Source organism: Arachis stenosperma, chromosome 6 (genome assembly GCF_014773155.1).
Source record: "Arachis stenosperma cultivar V10309 chromosome 6, arast.V10309.gnm1.PFL2, whole genome shotgun sequence".
Lineage (NCBI taxonomy): Eukaryota > Viridiplantae > Streptophyta > Magnoliopsida > Fabales > Fabaceae > Arachis > Arachis stenosperma.
Genome location: NC_080382.1, coordinates 14,179,672 through 14,200,578, shown reverse-complemented (window position 1 = coordinate 14,200,578; position 20,907 = coordinate 14,179,672). Strand labels below are relative to the sequence as shown.

Below are 20,907 nucleotides of genomic sequence, written 5' to 3'. Positions count from 1 at the left end.
CTTTTTATTATCCAGGGTTATTTGCGTCTTTCTGCCCCCTTTTGAAACTGTTTTGGCTTTCCTTCTTACTTCCCTCGTTTATTTTCATTTTTCTTTTGTTCTTTCTTCTAAAGAAGTTTCTCCTTCTCTCTGTTGCGTGTGTTTCTTCGAGGTTGGGTTTCTGCTTCTCAGCTTCATTTTCCATGCTCCATTTTTTGCATTATCAGGTTGGTATTCCTCTGTTCTTTCTTGCTTTCATTTTTGTGATATTTCGTTGTTTTGCATTTGCTATGTGTTGTTCTGCTATTTTCTTTTTGTACTGCGTTTTGTGTTTTGGGTGGTGGTATTCGTGTTTTGAAGGGGCTGAGCACCGCTGTGTTGGATTGATAGTGGGCAGTAGGTTTTTAGTCTTGCTTCTGCGTAGGGTTAGTAGGCTGATGGTGGTGCTCCTCCCTGTTTTAGGTATGCATCGGCGGAGGAGTGAGGGTGTGGGTACTCCGATAGCTCCCTCCAGGGGCGTCCCCGCTTGCTATACTTGGGTGACTAGCGATGTGTGGAGTGTTTCGTCGCGGATGACGGAGGCCGATCTTCAAAGGCTCCGTGATCAGGGGGCAATTGTGGTGGCGGCGAAGTGGAGCTGCAGTATGAGCTTGCCCTCCCGGATGCCGATGAGCATGTTTGTTATCTGAACCTCAATTCGCCCACTGTGCCGGACTGAATGTGGGTTTATGAATCGATGTTCACTCAGCTCGGCGTGCGACTTCCTTTTTTGCCGTTTGTTCAGGAGCTATTGAGTCGGTGTTCCGTGGCGTCGTCTCAACTTCACCTGAATAGCTGGGCGGCCGTTCGGTCTTTTGAGCTTGTGTATCAGTACCTCGATCTTCCGGTTTCCGTTCCTGTCTTCCTTTTCCTTTTCTTATGTACTCTTCCGACCAAGGAGGGGAAGCATAAGAAAGGGTATATGTCGTTCCGGGCCCAGCCTCATCGCCGTATTTTTGGTTTGTTTGAAGATTCTTTTTATGGTTTCTAGAGAGAGTATTTTAAAGTGCGTCCTGTCCGGGGGCATCATCTATTTTGGTTAACGTTAGAGGGCGAGCGCCGGTTTCCGACCTATTGGAATTTCCGTGCCGGGCCGTCGGTTTTGACTAAGGTCACCTATGATGGTTTGTCTCCGGAGGATAAGGACATTGCTAGTGTCCTGTGGCATTTGTTCGGGGAGTGCCCGCTAAATCCTCAAGACGTCATGAGGGATCATGTGGCCTGTCGGACGTATATCGGTGTGTGGCTGTCTCTTTCTTTTGTTTCCATGTTGTTTTCCGATTTTGTAACTTTGTGTTTTTCTTTGGTTTTTTCAGTTGAGATGGCTGGTGGTTTGACTTCTCTGCCTCGGCTGAAGGTGGCGATGGATCGGGAGGAGGGGTCGTCGGCATCTCCTGTCACCCATGTCTCTAATCCTGCTGCGGATTCTCGAGCCGTTTCCTAAGAGGTGATTTCGTCTGGGGTGAGGGTTGGTGCTCGGGTTTCACATGGTCCTGTGAACTCGCCTGAGGAGGAAGTTGTTGTGGTTACGGCTGCCGAGGCCTCTCAGAAGAGGAAGAGACCTGAGGAGCCTAGTAGTGAGACCTTAGGGGAGAAGGGTGTTGTTCCCACCGTGATGGACCGACGTTTTGACGCTTCGGGGTTCATAGATCAGTACTTGATGCCTGGCACAGAGCCATTTTTTGATGATTGTGATGTCTCTTTTCAAGCCAAGTTGGTGTATCGCGCCCTTCTCCGATCTGCTGTTATTGTCCGGAAGGCTGAGCTCGTGATGGCTCAGGTCGGTTTGTTGGACAAAAAGCTCCGTCACTCCTAAGCTGATGTGGCTAAGTTGAAAGAGCAGCTTGAATCTGCCGAGGTAGCGAGAGAGAAGGCATTGAAGCCTTCCAAGGAAGCTGGGGCAGAGATCCTCTGTCTTTTCGAGGTGGAGACTTCGCTTCTTTCTCAGCTGGGTGTGGAGCAGCAACGGGCTTCCGATGTGGGTTCTCAGGCTGCCGTGCTTCTTGGTGAGGTGGAGGTTTTGAAGGCCAAAGTTACTGCTCTGAAGAAGGAGAAGGCGGAGTTGTTGGCTGATGCGAAGGGTGCAATTGTGGCTACCGAGGAAACGATGAGGGCTCAGGCTTTGGTGTTGGCCCCGGGTGTGGACGTGCTCGTGATGGGGGCCTTCAAGACCGTCCGTGATTGCCGAATTGTTGACCTTGAGTAGTTTTATTATACCTTGTTATTTTGGTTTGTTCAAACTTGGTTTTATTTTGGATATTTGGTTGGCCGTGGGCCGTGTATTTGGTATGTTTTGAACTTTTTGATTTGTGCCATTGTGGCCGTTTATAACTCGCTTTTCTTTGATGACTCGTGTGGCCGTTTGGGCTTTCCTGTTTTATTCTGAGCCGTTATATGCTTAAGCCATCGTGACTTAGGACCTTTGGTAGGCCGTTTAGTGTTTGGGGATATTCGTTTGTTAGGCCTCAAGGGTGATCAGTTCTCGGTGTTGTGGCTGTGTCTCTATTCCGTTTTGGGAGGTAAAAAATAAGGGGAAAAGGTAAAATACAATTGAACTTAATTGGGCCTCGTTAAAACCCTCCGTTTCTGGCGGGAAAGAGTACCCGTGATTAATACTTTATTTTTAAAAGGGGAAAATGAATGTAGTGCTAGTAAAGAAGGGAAATGAGTAAGATCCAAAAAACATTAGAAAGATAAGGGATGACCCAAAGAGGTCGGTCTAAGTGTAGTAGCGTCGTAAGTTGGCAGCGTTCCATGTCCTTGGGATTTCATCGCCGTTGAGTCGTTCGAGCTTGTACGTTCCCTTTCCGATTGTGGCTTTGATTCTATATGGTCCTTCCCAATTTAGGGTGAGTTTCCCTTCTCCTGGGGTCGGGGTTCCGATGTTGTTTCCCCGTAGGATGAGGTCGTCGGGTGTAAATTCTCGTCGAATGACGCTGTGGTTGTACCTTAGGCTGATTCTTTGCTTTAGGGCTAGTTCTCTGAAGTGGGCTATGCTTCTTTCTTCGTTGATGAGGTCTCGCTCAGCTTCCTCGTCGTTACCTCCGACCGTTCTTCTTGGGCTTGGGTCTCCTATCTCCACCGGGATGACAACCTCTACGCCGTATGTTAATCGAAAGGGGGTTCCCCCGTGGTCGTTTGGGGGGTTGTTTGATATGACCATAAGACTGATCCGAGTTCGTCGACCCATAGTCCCTTGGCCCCGTCGAGCCGCTTCTTGAGCCCTTTGATGATTATTTTGTATGCGGATTCTACCTGCTCGTTTGTTTGGGGGTGTTCTACCGAACTGAAACGGCGGGATACGTGTAGCCCTTCTAGGAATTCTCTGAATTTTCTATCGGTGAACTGGGTTTCGTTGTCCGAGATGACGATCTCAGGGATTCCGAACCAGGTTATGATCTGTCGCCAGAGGAATTTTCGGCATTGGGTTGCCGTGATGGAGGCCAGGGGTTCGACCTCGATCCATTTAGTGTAATAGTCTATGGCGACGATGAGATACCGGAGTTGACCGGGTGCCGTAGGAAAGGGCCCGACGAGGTCGATTCCCCAGTTACCGAACGACCATTCTGCTGATATGATGCTGAACTGGTGCGGGGCGGCTTGGTGGATGTTGGCGTGCTTTTGGCATTTGTCGCAGTTCTTTACTAGCTGTATGGATTCCCGGATGATCGTGGGCCAGAAGTATCCGGTTCTGATGATTTTCTGAGCCAGGGATTTACCCCCGATATGGTGGCCGCAACAGCCTTCGTGGATTTCGTAGAGTATGTACTCCGTGTCCCCGGGATCGATGCATTTGAGAAAGGGTTGTGAGAACCCACGCTTGTATAGTTGTCATGCGATGACCGTGTAGTTGGCAGCTTCCCTTTTTGTCCGTTTTTCTTCCTTGGGGTCTTTTGGCAGTGTTCCGTTGAGGAGGTATTTTAGGATAGGGTAGGTCTATGACTCTTGGCTAGAGTGTGTTAGGTAAGTGTTAGTCGTGTTTGATATGGATGGCGACTTAACGACTTCTTGAATTAGCGACTTGTTGCCGTGTCTTGGTTTGGTGCTGGCTAGTTTAGAGAGGAGGTCTGCCCTGGCATTTCGTTATCTAGGAACGTGCCGTATGGTTACGCGATTGAATCCTTCTTTCAGCTCGTTTACCTTGGCAATGTATTGCTGGAGTAGGGGATCTCGCGTTTGGTAGTCTCCGTTGATCTGAGAACTGACTACCTGAGAATCGGTATTTACTTCCAGGACTTTTGCTTCAACTTCCTTAGCTAGGGCTAGGAGAGCTTCATATTTTGCTTGATTATTTAAAACTGGGAACTCGTATCGTACTGACTGTTCGACTACAAGTTCGTTTTGACTTTTGAGTATGACTCTGGTGCCTCCAGAGGTGAGGTTTGATGTGCCGTCGACGTGTAGCTTCCATGACTCAGGGGTGGGGTTTCCCAGCGTTATTTCGGCAATGAAATTGGCCATGGCTTGTGCTTTGATTACATCTCGGGGTTTGAACTTGATTTGGAACTGGGACAGCTCGATGGACCATGCTAGCATTCTTTCCGCTAGGTCGGGTTTTTGTAGTACCTGTTTGACTGCTTGGTTGGTTCGGACTGTTACGGAATGGGCCTGAAAATATTGTCACAAGCGCTGGGAGGCCGTGAGGAGCGCGAATCCGAGTTTTTCTAGGCGTGAGTAGCGGGTTTCTGCGTCTTGTAGGACTTTGCTTATGAAGTATATGGGTTTTTGTTCTTTTTGCTCATTTTCGCGGATGAGTGCTGCTGCGAGTGCCTCTTCCGTTATGGAGAGGTATAGATAGAGGGTCTCCCCTACTTGGGGTTTGGTGAGAACTGGTGGTTCTGCTAGGACTCTTTTGAAGTGTTGGAAAGCTTCTTCGCATTCTGCTTCCCATTTGAAAGGGGCTCCTTTCTTCATCAGTTTGAAGAAGGGGATTGCTTTTTGTGCCGATGCTCCGAGGAAGCGGGATAGCGCTGTGAGCCGGCCGGCGAGCTTTTGGATGTCGTTGAGGTTTTTTGGGACTGTCATGTCGAGGATGGCGCGACATTTCTCTGGGTCAGCTTCGACTCCGCGTTGCGTGATCATGAAGCCGAGGAACTTTCTTGCCTCCATTCCGAAGGCGCATTTTGTCGGGTTGAGTCGCATTCGGTGCTTTCGTAAGGTGTTCGTTATGAGCTTGAGGTCGCTGATGAGTTGTTCGCCGAATTCGGTTTTGGCAAGCATGTCGTCTATGTAGACTTCTAATTTGGTTCCGGACAGATTCTGGAATATCTTATTGACGAGCCTTTAGTAGGTTGCTCCGGCGTTCTTTAGGCCGAAAGGCATGTCTGTGTAGCAGTACGTCCTGTTAGGGGTGATGAACGCTGTTTTTTCCTCGTCGGGTCGGTGCATCGGTATTTGATTATAGCCGGAGTATGCGTCCATAAAGCTGAGATATCGATGGCCGGATGCGGCGTCTACCAATCCATCGATGTTGGGTAGGGGGAAGGCGTCTTTTGGACAGGCTTTGTTAAGGTTTGTGTAATCGACGCACATTCGTCACTTCCCGTTAGACTTCTTTACTAGTACGACGTTTGCCAACCACGTTGTGTAGGGTAGTTCTCTGATGAAATTTTCTTCGAGTAGGGCCTTTACTTGCCTTTTGACCTCGGCTGCCCAGTCTTGGGACATTTTTCGTCTTCTTTGTGCCACGGGTTTGGCTTTGAGATCTACGGCTAGATAGTGGGACATTAGGTCGGGGTCTATCCCGGGCATGTCGGATGGTGTGAAAGCAACAAGTCTCTGTTTTGTTTCAAGAATTGAGAAAGGTCCTCTTTAAGGTCGTATGGGAGGTTCCTGTTGATGAAAGTATATTCGTCTTTGGTTCGCCCTACTTGTAGTTTTTCCATGTCGCCTTCTGTTCTGGCCTGGGCTGGTCGTCTTGTCGGGCGTCCAAGTCGGCTAGGAATATCCCAACCATGTCGCGAGACTTGTTCCATAAAGCTAGGCTGGTGTTGTCGCATTCTGCTGCGACCTCGCGGTTTCCATGGATAGTATCGATGGAGCCGTCTTCTGTTATGAATTTCATAAGGAGGTATTTGGTAAAGATGATGGCATAGAGGTCGTTGATTGTTTTTCTTCCGAGGATGACGTTGTAGGCGGTGGAATCTTTTAGGACCACAAATTCAGACAGAATTGTCTTCCTGTGGTTGCCTGTCCCTATGGTGAGGGGTAGGGTGATGGAACCGTCCGGTTTGAGGAAGTTGTCCCCGAGTCCTGTGACGTCGTTGCGGTGTGTTTGGAGATTTTCGTTGTGGAGCCCGAGCTTGTCAAAGGCTCCTCAGAAGAGGATGTTGGAGTCTGCACCGGTGTCCACCAGTATTCTCTAAACTAGTCCCGTTCCAATTCTTGCCGAGATGACGAAAGGTGCGTCTTCGGCCGAGGTGCCGTGCTGGCAGTCCTTGAGTAGGAAGGTTATCGTTTTGTCGGTAGTGGTAGTTGGGGCATGATCTCTGACGGCCAAGACTTTGAGGTCCTTTTTTAGTGTTGATTTTGATTTGCCTGATACATCTTTTCCTGTGATAATATTTACTATTATGGTCAGGTCGTCTTCTGGACTTTCCCTGGGAGGTTTTTTTGCGTTCTCGGATTGCGTCCTTCTCTTTCAGGCGACCTGTCTCTCTCTGCGTGTTTTGGTTCTCTGATGATTTTGACGAACTCTGGGAGCTTGCCGTCTCTTATGGCTTGTTCGAGGGCATCTTTGATGTCGAAACAGTCTTGTGTCCTGTGCCCATAACGTCGGTGGTAGTCGTAGTAAAGGGTTTTGTTGCCGCCCGTTCTTTCTTTGAGTTGTCGGGCTTTTGGCATAATGTCTCGATCTGCTATCTGGTGGTATATCTCGATAATTGGGGCTGTCAGGGGTGTGTAATTAGAGAATTTGCCAATCCTGGGTGGTCGGTTTGTGTTTGTTTGTTTGGGTTGGTCCGTCTGGTTTTCTCTGGATATCGGGTTGTGGCGGGATGTCGGGTTGCCGTGTTGGGTGTTGCCGTTTGTTGGCGGCGACGACCTGGTTGACCTCCTCGTCATTTATGTAGTCTCTGGCGATGTTCTGGATCTCGTGCATGGTCCATACCGGTTTGGTGGTGAGGTGTTTGCGGAAATCTTCGTTCATGTGTCCGTTGGTTAAACAAAGGCTTGCGACGGAATCCGTGAGTCCGTCAACCGTTAGGCATTCATCGTTGAAGCGGTCGAGGTATTTTCGTGTGGATTAATCCTGTTTCTGTGTGACCCCTAGTAGGCTGATAGGGTGTTTAGCCTTGGTGATTCTGGTTGTAAATTGGGCCATGAATTTCCGTGAAATGTCGTGGAAACTGGTTATGGATCCATTGGGGAGGGCGTTGAACCATTTGATTACTGGTTCGGCTAGGGTTACCGGGAAAGCTCTGCATCGGACTGCATCGGCCGCCCCTTCTAGGTTCATCCTGACCTCGAAGGCCGTTAGGTGTTCCTGGGGGTCTTTGGTTCCATCATACTTCATGTCTGTGGGTTTGTCGAATCCTTTAGGGAGTTTTGCTTTTAAGATCCTTTCTGTGAAGGGAGTGGCTCCCATGATCGTGTGTTCGTTTCTCGTGCGCTTGATTTCTCGGTATCGTCGGTCTTCGTCCGAGTCGTGTTGGTGACTTAGGTCTCGGGAAGTGCTGCGGTTGTACCTTTTACTGTGTCGCCGTTCTGGCGATTTTTCACGTCTGGGGCCGCGTGAGGTGCTATGATTGCCTCTTTGGTCGTGTTGTCGGGTCAGCGATCGGCCGCGATGAGATTTTGATCTGGAAGTCGCGTGAATTCCGTATTCGGCGTTGTGCTTTTCCCCGGTGGCTACTTTGCCTTCGAGTTCTTGTACTCGAAGGCAGAGATCTTGGATTATTTGTGCCGCTTTTTCCCCGGTGTTTTCGGGGTGTCGTGGTTCTGCGACAAAGTGTTCGTTTTCTTTATTCTGAGCTGGAGTGGCGTGGTGGATGGTGCTTGATATCCTTCCACGATTCGTGACCTCCTGGTGTTCGGGGGTCGGGTTCTTAGTTCGAGAGTTATCTTGGTTTAGGGAGGTTTCCTCCGGCATGTCCCCCATTCCGGTTTGGCCGGCGCGAGTTTCCCACAGACGGTGCCAATGTACAAGAGGTCTCTGGTACGGGTTGAGAGATGGATCGGGAACTCGCAGATCGAGGCGGATGCCGGATTAGCTGACTGGAGCGATGGGGGGAGGTACCTGCAAAAACACTCCGACGCTCAAGTCAGAATGGATCTGAGAGGTATAAGGTGTGAGGAATGAATGAATACCTGAAGAGACCTGAGTCCTCTATTTATAGGTGATGGTGGCTATCGTATCTTATCTTCTTTGGCTAAGATAAGGACGTTTGAATTCGAAAGTTGGTTAGGAGTTCTAGTGGGCCGGTTCCGAGCTTTCTAGAGAGTTTCGACTGTCCGGATCTGGGTAGTCGAGTTCAGGGTTTTACCTCGGGTCAGGGATCCGTGAGCTGGATCCATAACATTAATTATTAAAATTAAAATAATAAATTATTTATTAGTAAAATGTATATGTGTGGTGGTAGGTAGGTACATGTTCATCTCTTATATCTTAGTCTATTTACCTAAGGTTTAGTTTGATAAAATATTTTTAAAAAATTATAACATTTATATTTGATAAATTAAATTAAAAATAATTTTTAAAAAATATAAATAATAATAAATTAATAAATATATTTAATAAAATAATTTTTAAAATTTAAAATATTATAATCGACATTAATATCATTATTAAATTTAAATATTAATTAACGTATAAAATTATATTAGATTTTTTAATTTTGATAAGTACAAACTATCTTAAAAAAATTTATACATATTTTTAAAAACTCTCCTAACTTTCAAAAATTATAAATATAAATACATAAATTTTTTAATTTATCAAATATAAAAAGAGATATTTATATTTTTGAAAAGTACAAATAATTTTTCAAAAAGCTTTATTAAACGATGACTAAATCTAACTCTCTGTGTTATTGTTCATTATGCTAGTTCACTATACTATAATATTATAGATTATTAGATAGGCCATTCAAATTAGTTACTCCACTTTAATTAGTGATTTAGATTCAGCTATCTTTACTGAAGGATCCAAAGTCAATAAGAAGAAATAATGGACATATAATTGAGAGAAAAGTATATATTTAATATTTCCAACATTTATTTAAATTTTTTTAATTTCTGCACTAAAAAATTTAAAATGTTCAAATTTTGCTTCCAATTTGTTTTAATTTATCATTTAACTTAATTATCAAAAGTTAACAGTTGATCAAAATAACAAAATTTTTCCAAATATCTACTTTTTTTATATATATTTATTCATTGTTGACTAGTTCATAGTCGTAAGTAGTTCACATTAGTATTGATTATTGACAATTTTAATGGAAAGATAATTAAAATTAAAATTAAAGAATTTAAAAATACAAAAAAAACTAAAATATTTTGAATTTGAAAGACAAAATGAAAATTTTGAGTAAAATAGAAAATACAAAAATATTATGTACAAATATTGTTTCCCATAATTAAAAAAATAAAATGATTACATACAACAATTCAAGTCATTATGGATTAGTACATATTTATAATATAATTTTTTCCACCAGTCAAGTGGAAATTAATTATATTATATCTTTCAAGTGATCAAAGTAAGTTTAATTTGTTACATGCATTACTACTATAGCTACTAAATACTAATGCTTGGTTTGGTATTGACTTGAGGTTTCAATTTACATCGTAGTTTATTTAATCTACCAAAACTTTGGAAATCTCTCTTTTACCCTCTTGTTGATATCCATAATTTAATCTTTCCATTGTAGACATTTATTTTTTTAATGACTTGAAGCTTTTATACTCAAAGATTTATTTCTTCAATATTTTACTTTATTTATCACATAAAACTTTACTGCATTCATAAATCATAACTGTATATATAAGTTGATGAAAAATTAATTAAAGGGAAAAAGAAGTGAAAAGAACAAAAATATTTGATAACAAAAAATATTAACCATAATAATTAGAACTTATTTTTTTAATATTTATTAATTATTATATTAATTAATAAATATTAAATACGATAAATTTTATTTTTTTTCTAGCATTACCGTAAAAAGAATTATGTATGTAGAGAATTAATAAGTGCATTACTATCTCTAGACAAAAATATTGCTAAGTTAGTGCTATGACCAGTGTTTATATTATATTACAGAGCTGTCATAATTATAGAGGTGGATATGTAAGGGTTAATTCGGTCTATTTAGTTGAGATCACAATAGGTTGAATATTAACAAATCGAATCGGACTAGTTTGCAATATACATAGACTGTTTTGAGAGAACTTTGTGTCCGTACTGCGTTGGTCTACAGTTTTGTGGGTCAGTCTAGACCACAATTTTTTTTGTCTTTTTTTTTTTGTATTGTTATTATTAAATTTATGAGTTATGATTAAAAAATTAACAAAAAAAAACCCATAAAAAAAAACAAATTTTGTATAATAATAAATTAATATTTATGTAAATTTTAAGTTTAACTAAAGAATTAAAGAATAAATACTAAGATGAAAAATAAATTTTAAATAAATTGTTAGTTTTAGTGTATATAGCTAGTGATATATTTATTAATATTATATATACTTAAAGTGGGATAATAAATTGGTTAAATCAATTTGGGGTGACCCATTTTTATTTTTTATTTTTTTGAGAAATTATAAATCAAATTATATATATATATATATATATATATATGTTGTGGACCTTAAGCTATATGCCAATAATAATAAATGACATTTATGCAAGGACAAGAACTTGCCGACACAGTACATTATTCATGTCCTTGACCAAAACTTTACTTTTAAGATAGTCCAAGGTATAGAAAAATATACATACTTGTATACCAAAAATAATATACCCTACTTATATAAATTATGATTATAATTTATTTTTTATTTATTTTATCCTTTTTATTATTGAGATTTAGTGTTTAAACTTTAAACTATTCACCAATTGTTAATATCATCAGAAACTATTTATTCTAATATTTACGATTTTGTTTTAAATATTCTAATATTTAGTTGTATTTAATTTTGTCTTTAATATTTTTTATTTGTATTAAAATTACTTCGGTAGATTAAATTTATATAAAATGCTAGAAACAAAATAAAAAATTTTTAGAAATAATTTTAGCACAAATAAAAAATGCTAAAAATAAAATTAAATAAATAAAAAACATTAAAAATAAAATTAAATATTAAAAATATTTTTAAAAAATCATAAATATTAAAAACAAAAAATATACTTCCCCCTATTTTATATATAACGTGTTTCTCACTCTTCCCCTGTTAATTAGGGGTGGCTGGAACCTAAATTATAAAATGTGATTCAACTCTTTAATTAGTGTACTATTAGTTTCTCATTTCAAAACTCTTAATTAGTTTATTTGTACCAACCTGGACCTCTCTAATTAAGCATGGCTCCTATCCTAATCCTATGTTATAGGTTGAATTAACCCATGTGAGAAAGAGAAAATATATAAGGATCTTATATTCTTATGTGGTTTTATGTGTTATACTTGAGTAATTAGCATGTGCTTTATTTTAAATTTTATACAATAAATAATAAATCTTTTATTTTAAATTTTAAATTATAAATTATAAACCATAATTTAAGAAAAAAAATTTAGAATTAAAAAATAAAAAATAACTAATATTGACTACCTAAAAATTAATTCTCTATATTTTTTTAATTCTAAATTATAATTTTAAATATTAAATTCTCACAAAAGTGATGAGGATTAAACAAATAATTTTATAATAAAAAATGTTAGTAAATATTGACTACTCAGAAGTTAATTTTCCATGAGAATTGACATTAATCCCAAATTAAAGTTGAATTAAGTTATAATTGTTTAATTAGTGGGTGAGGCTGAAGGTTGGCAAAGTTTTGAAGGTCTTTCTAGAATTCTTAGCCATTATTAATTTGAATTTGAAGGAACTACTTGACATTGTTTCATCATGTGAATTTATTGTTTTTATTGACTCAAAGGAATGATGAACAAGAACATTGGAAGTTCTATTTGGAAGTCAACTCAAAGTCCTATTATTTTATTGTCGCCCACGTGACCTGCACGTGATACTCAAGTGGGCAAGTGTTGACGAGTTCGTATATTTAGCAAATAAAAACAAAAATAAAACTGTGTATAAATAGTGATGGATTTTGAAAATTTTGATATGGTGCAACAATAATAAAATGAAAACAGTTGAGCTAATAATTTAGTAGTTAAATTTTTTACGATAATCATGAAGAAGCAAAAAATAATTTGTCAAAATAGTCTAAACTTATTTTATTTAATATTTATTTATTATAAGATACATTAAATAAAATAAAAAATAAAAATTTTGACAGTTTTTAACTAATATTTTTTTGTTATCAAATATTTCTAAATTTTTTATATGTTATGTTATTTGAAACCACGGAGTCGTATATATGTTATAGTTGACATACATAAAAGAAAATAAACTAAATTAGGAAACAGCTGATAATTATTTATCATATAATTAGTTTAATTAATGTTGAGACATCTGTATAATAAATAATTAAGTAATAAATTATATGTTATTACTATATTATATTTATGCCTGTGTAAATTTCAACATGTATAAGAGAAAAAAAATGCTCATGTTATATTATATAATTATAGATGACAACAAAAGTTTATAAAACAAATACAAAATAATGAAGTATATATATTTAGGGGTGTTCAAATTCAAACCGATCCAAATTAAATAATTCATCCAATCTAATCCAAATCGAAAATCGATTAAAACCACACTAATTCGGATTTAATTGGATTCTATTTTTTGCAAACCGTTGGATTGGATCGGATTTCGAATCTATTGTTCATAACCGATCCAATTCAATCTAAATTGTACAATGTACTATAATATTATTATTTTATTATTATATTTACAGTTATACTTATAACTTGTTCAATTTGTTATACATTTTTCTATTATTCATGTATTATTATTATTTAATAAATATTTTATGTTTAAAATATTATTTATTTATTTATTTTGACTAACCTATAATTTTATTTCTATTATTATGTTATCGTTGGCTTTTTAAGATATTGTTAAAATTTATTATGTCATTGTTAATTATTTAAAATTTGATATTAAAACTTATTATATATATTTAATTTTTTTAATTTACAAAATTAAAAATTCAATCCAAACTGCACCGCAAATAAAATTAATGTTCGAATTGAATAAATTTTTGGCTCAAAATCGATACAAACGTCACTGCAAATACCCTATATATATCAATAATGAGTCAAATGATTGTAAATTTGCAACTAAGAAGTGCATGTTAATTTCTTCATATATAGATTATTGTAAAATAAGCAATATTTGAAGATAATTATATATATGATGAGGAATATATTAATTAAAAATAAATAAAATATCGACTTGAATTAATTTAAAGTATATTCCTTTTCATCAGCCGTTATTCTGTAACCCCCCATCCATACATATCCAGCATCAATTTCTTTTCATTGCCGAATCTAACTTTAGAAAATGTTTGAATATAATATACAATCAATTATTATTCAAAGCAAAATCGGATTAAAACTCTGACAAATATAATGACAAATGACACTAATAATAATATATATATATAAACCCACGACCACAGTGTCACATGATAGCCACGTGGGCATGCCTTCATACACATTTGGCTCCAAATGCAATACCATCGTTTAACTTTTTGTGTCCCCTTTCTTAATCAATCAATTAACTAACTCTATCTGCTTTCAGAGATAAGGGTGGTATGCAAGAAATATTATAATTTTTTTTATCTCTTTTTTTTTATTTTGCTCGGTATATATTTTAAAATTTAATTTTAATATATCGTCAATATAAAAAATTTATATACATATATTTAATTAGTATTATTATACCAGTAAAAATATTATTCTTTAATTTATTATATAAATAATTATTTAAAAATAAATATAATTAAATAAATATTTAAAAAAATTTACAATATTAATACTACATAAAAATTAAGATTATATTTTAATATATCTAAATTTTTTTCTACTCCTAACTCTAATTTTAGTCATATGTATATTTTAAAGTTTAATAATATATTATCAATATAAAAATTTATACATATATTTAATTACATATTATTACACAAACAAAAATACTTATTCTTTATTTGAATACATTACGTAAATAATTATTTAGAAAATTAATTTAATTAGATAATTTGTAAAAAAAAATGTAATATCAATAGTACATAAAAATCAAGATTATATTTTAATATATCTAAATTTATTTTTGAGATTTAGATTCCTTCGCCTAAACATTATTTATGTTAAATTATTAAAAAAATTTATGAGTTATGAGTATAATTGAAAGATCGACTTCGATTTTTAATTTTAACGTAGTTGTTGATAATCATTTTGATTTGTTGTTCATTATCCAAAATGCATGATGGTTTTTTTATCTCTCTCAACTAAAATTTGTTGAATTTTTAAGGTTGAACAAGAATGCTTTGATAGATGTTGCAAGGTAACTTTAGTATATTAGAGACTATAAAATAACTATTGGTTTCTAATTATTAAACTCTATATGCTCAAAGAGAATAGAATAATAATTTGATTTTGTTCTCATTATTAAGACATAAACTAATAATAAGCAATCTAAAATCAGTCTTTTTATTATTTAAAGTTGTAACAAAACCACCATATATAAATTAAATATAAAACAACTAATATAATTTTAGTTATATATATAATCAGTAAAAATAGACTAATTCTTTTTCTAACATATACATCTACATTTAAATAAATGTTCAAAAATACTATTTGATACGTATATATACATAGTTGATTGGCTATACTCTTAGCTTATTAAAAAGATCCTGGATGAGAGTGGAATTTGGGGTGCGTTTGTTTATAAATATGAAATATGGATATAAAAATATAAAATTATATTTAACAGATAAAATATAAATATAAATATTATATTTAAAAATATTAATAAAAAATATATTTTATTTTTTATTATTTTTATTAATTTTTTTATTAGTATATTTTTATTTCTAGATTTTTTATATAAAAAAATATAGTAAATTAGACTTTTTCTTCATGGGTGAAAGAAAACTTTACAGCACAAACATAAAAGCATAAAATCTAGCCATGATCCAAGTTAATTAGAGCCTAGAAAAAAAAAAAAAGATATGATAAGCTATGTAAGCAATTTTACAACATTATTAAAGTAGCTGATGTATTCAAGCTAAGGAATTCATCGACATAGTATATTAGGGAGTGTTTGTTTATGGAGATAGAATACAGAGATAGATATGGACAACAAATGTTTATAACATGTTTAGAAATAGAAATATGGATACAAAATATATTGTTTTAGGATATTATTTTATATTTTTGTATCTATTTTTTTATGAAAGATAATGATAGATATGGAATTTGAGAAGATGGATACAGATTTTTTATTAATTTTTTTTATTCATAGATATTTTTTATTATTCTACTATTATCTCTTCTTATTTTAGCTTCTTCTCTATATTGTAGTTTTTTTCTTTGTGTTTTTTTTAGATACTCTCTTTTTTTGTAGAATTTCTTACTTGACTAGATAATTAATTTATTTCTTTTTATCATTCGTTCTCTTTTCTATAATATGCTGTATTAATAGAGACTTAATTAACTATTCTACTTTTTGTTATTTTATTTATTATTAATTTTGTTACTTTAACACCATTTTTATCTTATTGGTTCATAAATCAATTTTTTTTATAATTTTTTGTACTCGTATATATTTTTATTTTTTATTAAATTAATTTGTACTTAATGTAAAAAATTTGGAATCACATGATTATTTTAGTCATTTCACATAATATTTTAGTTTTGTCTATATCTATCCAAATATAATACAAGACATTACATTAGTATCTTATCTATCGTATCTAAATACAATATACAAAAAATAATTTTTAGTGTTTTCATTCTATTGTTTTTATTTTAATGTTATGTCCTATCTCTGAAAATAAATGCAGTTTTATATACTTGACCAAGTTTGAGTTATGTTAAATAAGATAAAAGAAAAAACTTCAAATTGTTAATACCGAAAAATATATAAAATAATATATATAAGATAAGTTCAGAATTTGATTAATATTATTATTATTATTACTAAAATACTTTATTATCATATTATTGATTGCTATGTTGTTTTTTTTAGCCACTTTTAAAATGACCTTTGGAATTGAGCATTAGCTCTAGCCAACCAAACACAACCAATTTTAAATATAATATGTTTTCATGGAATATAATGTGTTATATGGGTGGTATGGGATGATGATATTGATTATGTATGATTATTCTTAAAAGTTGTAGGGATACATGATATATATATATATATATATATATATATAGATATAGTGGGAATGCAATGCCGACTAATAAAGGTGAGAAAGAAAATTGGGTAAGAGGAATTGAAGGAGAATAGAATTAAGAGCAATGCTAGGGGTCAGTAATTTTTGTAATTGTTAGTCATCAATTAACTATTAATGATGATTTGATGGTGTGAGATTAGTGTGAGATTTCATCCAATAACTTACCTTTCTCTACTGATTACATGCTGGCCAAAATTCAATAAAATTGCTGGTCCCTAGATTTTTCTTAGAATTAATTAATTAATATAGCGTTGGGAATGCACATGGGAGGTAGATCATGAACATGTGTAAAGGCACCTTTCCATGTGGGGATCCATTGATCAATTTCTAATATTCCTACGTCAATGTGGGGTTAATTGCCACTTGAAGCCTTATATTAACTTCACCATGACTCGGATACCATCCATATCTTACAACTTTTCACATAAAAGCTCTTCTACCTTTCACACAAACAACAACAACGTTAACAACTCTTGCTTTCCATCCTTGTTTTTTTTCTAATTTTAGACCCACATTTTTTTCATTCCGGGTAAGTCTATCAATGTATTTCAGATACTATAGGTACCATTCTCCTCTTTTCTTTTTCTTTCTTTATTTTCCCTCTCGGAAGAAGCAACATACCCAACTCAAACCAAAAGAAAAAAAAGAAAGTATTATAAAGTCATAAAGCAGAAATTCACACCTCATACCACATTAGTAGGGTGTTATATATAATAACGATTCTTATTTTCATTTTATTTTTTTTTCATTTTAATGTGTATATTACTTAAGAAACTCAAAATTAATAACTAATTACAATTTTTAATATCTAATTTACAGTGTGAATATAGTTCACATATCACATCATATATATGAAAAAAATTATCTAACAGAAACTATACTAAATTGTCAAAATCATGGTTGAGAAAACTGAAATGTTACCAGAAATTAAAAAAGTAAATTAAGAACGTCAAACCTAAAATTTATTCAAAATGTCTTAATACGCATATTCTATATGCATTTAATCTATATTTTTAATATTATATATATAATCGAGTCAGCTCACGAACTAATGAGTTGAGCTTATCCAAACTCAAGCTCGACTTATTTAATTTATGAGCTGAAGTCCAAGCTCAAGCTTAGCTCACCAGCTCACGAGTTCAGCTTATTGAGCTATTAATAAGTCGAGCTCGAGCTGGCTTAACTCACTTCCAACCCTAATAATTATTATTTAGTTTTCAAAGATTACCAAAATAAATTTCATATTTTAAATACTGATAAGATAAAAAAATAAAAATATTTGATAACAAAAAAAATTAACTAAAAATAATTAAAATATATTTTATTTAGTATTTATTAATTTTAATAATAATTTATGAATAAATATTAAATAAGATAAATTTTGACTATTTTTTTAATTTTTTTAGTATTATCGGAAAAAAAGGAAAGAAAACATTGTGTGCTTCATGTCATCAATGTATGCTATTTTTTCCATTAATGGTAATAACTGGTATTTATACCGATTATCTTACTAGACATGCAAGTTGGAGATTGATGGCCATGGCGGGTCTCTTTCTTAAATATTCACAAGATCACAGCCACTTTATTTCCATCCCATGCATGAATGTTTCTTCTATTCTATAATCAAATAATTCTAAATGTGAAACCTATGCAATACTTGGCCAATTTGCTTAAACTCTACTACTTACCATTGAGTAGTACATATTCCATGCATGGATTTTCTGCGTTCTTCAAATCCTATTCACATTCATGAACCCAGGGATTCCATCATTTTCACGCACGCACGTAAAGAATATTGCGTTCACTTATTTATATTCAAACTTTTTTATTTTTTATTTTTTTTACCTTACATTTAAAAGTTTTGCCACCTGAATAATACTATAACGAAAAGTAAAGTTTTGATAAAAAAAAAATTATTTTTTATTTTAATAAAAATTAAAGCTCACTTTTTTTTTATCATGTATAATACATATATATTGTTTTTATAAATTTTCATCTAATTCTTACTCTTAAAAAAAAAGTCTTACCTAAAATATTAAAAATCATATATGCATTTCTAAAAAAAAAATTTAAAAATTTAGATATAATTAATTTTACGTAAAATTTATAAATAAAAATTATTAAATAATTTAATAGATTTAACTAAATTATAAATTTTATAATTAATTAACTGTACTTAAATTAAAAAAAAACACGAGTATATTTTATTTTTGGTACATGCTATAGTATTTATATATTTGTCTAACTTATTAAAAAAAATAAAAATAAATATTTAAATTAAAAAATATAAAAATAAATAATTTTTTAATACAAATTCGATAATTTTGACATCAGAATTTGCCTTTATTCTTTTTCTCTACGAGACAAACTTAAGTTGCTTGCTTACGTGGAACACCATCTGAGACAACATTGGTAATTGACTTATTGTCACGTGTCACAACAGAGAAGTGCACTTATTCATAAAGGTAAAAAATATTGTTAGTATCTATCCCAACAAAAGTAGTAGTTATCCGGGTTTTTTTGTTAAAAAATATATATTAAATCTTGAAAACAAAAAAATATGATGAAAACTTGTGCAGTTATTAAGATTCTTTGTTTTCATCTATAAATACCCAGAGCAATAGCACCCAAAATGTGACATAATACAATCAAACAGAAACAATTACCTAACTTTCTTTCTCTCCCTCTCTCCCTCAAATGGCATCATCCAGCTACCAAACATCACCAACTGCCACCAACTACAACTCCACCACAAAAGCCCACCACCAGGCCCAAAAGGCCCACCACCACCACCACCACGACATAGTGGTGGTGGTGGTTCCATTCCCGGCCCAAGGGCACCTCAACCAACTCCTCCACCTCTCACGCATCATCCTCTCCTACAACATCCCGGTCCACTTCGTCGGAACTCCAATCCACAACCGCCAAGCCCTCACGCGCCTCCATGGATGGGAGTGGGACCCACGCTCCGTGCTCAACTTCCATGACTTCAAGGTCCCTCCTTTTCCCTCTCCTCCGCCTGATCCCAATGCACTCCGTCAAACCCATTCAAACTTCCCCTCCCATCTCCTCCCTTCATTCCAAACCGCCGCCATGCACCTCCGCGACCCAGTTCGATCTCTGTTGTCTTCCATCTCCTCCGTCGCCAGAAGAGTCGTCGTGATCCACGACTCCCTCATGGCCTCCGTCGTCCAAGACGCCGTACACTTATCGAACTGTGAAAGCTACACTTTCCACAGCGTCTCCGCCTTCACCATGTTCTTCTACTTCTGGAACGTTATGGGAACACCCATGCTCCAATCTTCCATAGCCTCTCACATACCTCAAGTTCCTTCTCTTGAAGGTTGCTTCACTACCCAGTTCGTTGACTTCATAAGTTCCCAATACGAGTTCCATAAGTTCAGCAGTGGAACCATTTACAACACTACCAGAGCCATTGAAGGTCCTTACATGGACCTCATAGAGCGTATGGTTAGTTACAAGACTCACTGGGCTTTGGGACCCTTCAACCCTTTGATACCTTCGTCTACAAGGAACAATAACAAGCACCCTTGCATGGATTGGCTTGATGAACAAGAAGATAATTCAGTGCTGTATGTTTCGTTTGGAACAACAACCGCATTCAAAGAGGAACAGATCATGGAGCTGGCAATTGGGTTGGAACGAAGCAAGCAGAAGTTTCTGTGGGTTCTAAGAGATGCAGACAAAGGAGACGTGTTCAAAGAAGATGGAAAGAGAGAGGTGAAGGTTCCAAAGGGGTTCGAAGAACGAGTGAAAGGGATGGGAATGGTGGTTAGGGATTGGGCGCCACAGTTGGAAATATTAGGGCACCGTGCAACGGGTGGGTTTATGAGTCATTGTGGTTGGAATTCGTGCATGGAGAGCATAACAATGGGGGTGCCAATTGCCACGTGGCCTATGCATTCGGATCAACCGAGGAACAGGGTGCTGGTGACGGAGGTGCTTAGGATTGGGCTGGTGGTGAAGGATTGGAGCCACAGGGATGAGGTGGTGGCTGCTTCGGCGGTGGAAGATGCGGTGAGGAGGTTGATGGCGACGGAAGAGGGAGAAGCAATGAGAGAAAGAGCCATGAAGCTGATGAATGCGATCCACAGGTCCAAAGATGAAGGTGGTGTTTCTCGTGTCGAAATTGACTCTTTCATTGCTCATATAACTAGATGAGATAATCCACATACTTTTATTTTCTTTTTTATCTACATAGGTTTGATTCCCTATAAAAAAATGTATGTAAAGAAATTGGAGTACGTGATTCAACTAATTAACGAAATCTTATATATCTAGCAATCACCTTTTTTTTTTCTTTTTAAATTTTTATATTAAGAGCAACAAAAATATTATTT

The 20,907-nt window shown here is 35.3% G+C and overlaps 1 protein-coding gene across 1 annotated transcript; it reads left to right on the top strand.

The window, feature by feature from the left end:
- Positions 1-19,193: 19,193 nt before the first annotated feature.
- On the top strand, positions 19,194-20,851 carry LOC130935986 (zeatin O-glucosyltransferase-like). Its single transcript, XM_057865945.1, has one exon. It carries the CDS (start codon positions 19,244-19,246, stop codon positions 20,726-20,728), a length of 1,485 nt encoding a protein of 494 aa, XP_057721928.1. The 5' UTR covers positions 19,194-19,243; the 3' UTR covers positions 20,729-20,851.
- The last annotated feature ends 56 nt before the right edge of the window (positions 20,852-20,907 follow it).

Excerpts from the sequence above, each read along its gene's own strand:
- LOC130935986 (XM_057865945.1), top strand. The coding sequence starts at position 19,244 with ATGGCATCATCCAGCTACCAAACATCACCAACTGCCACCAACTACAAC.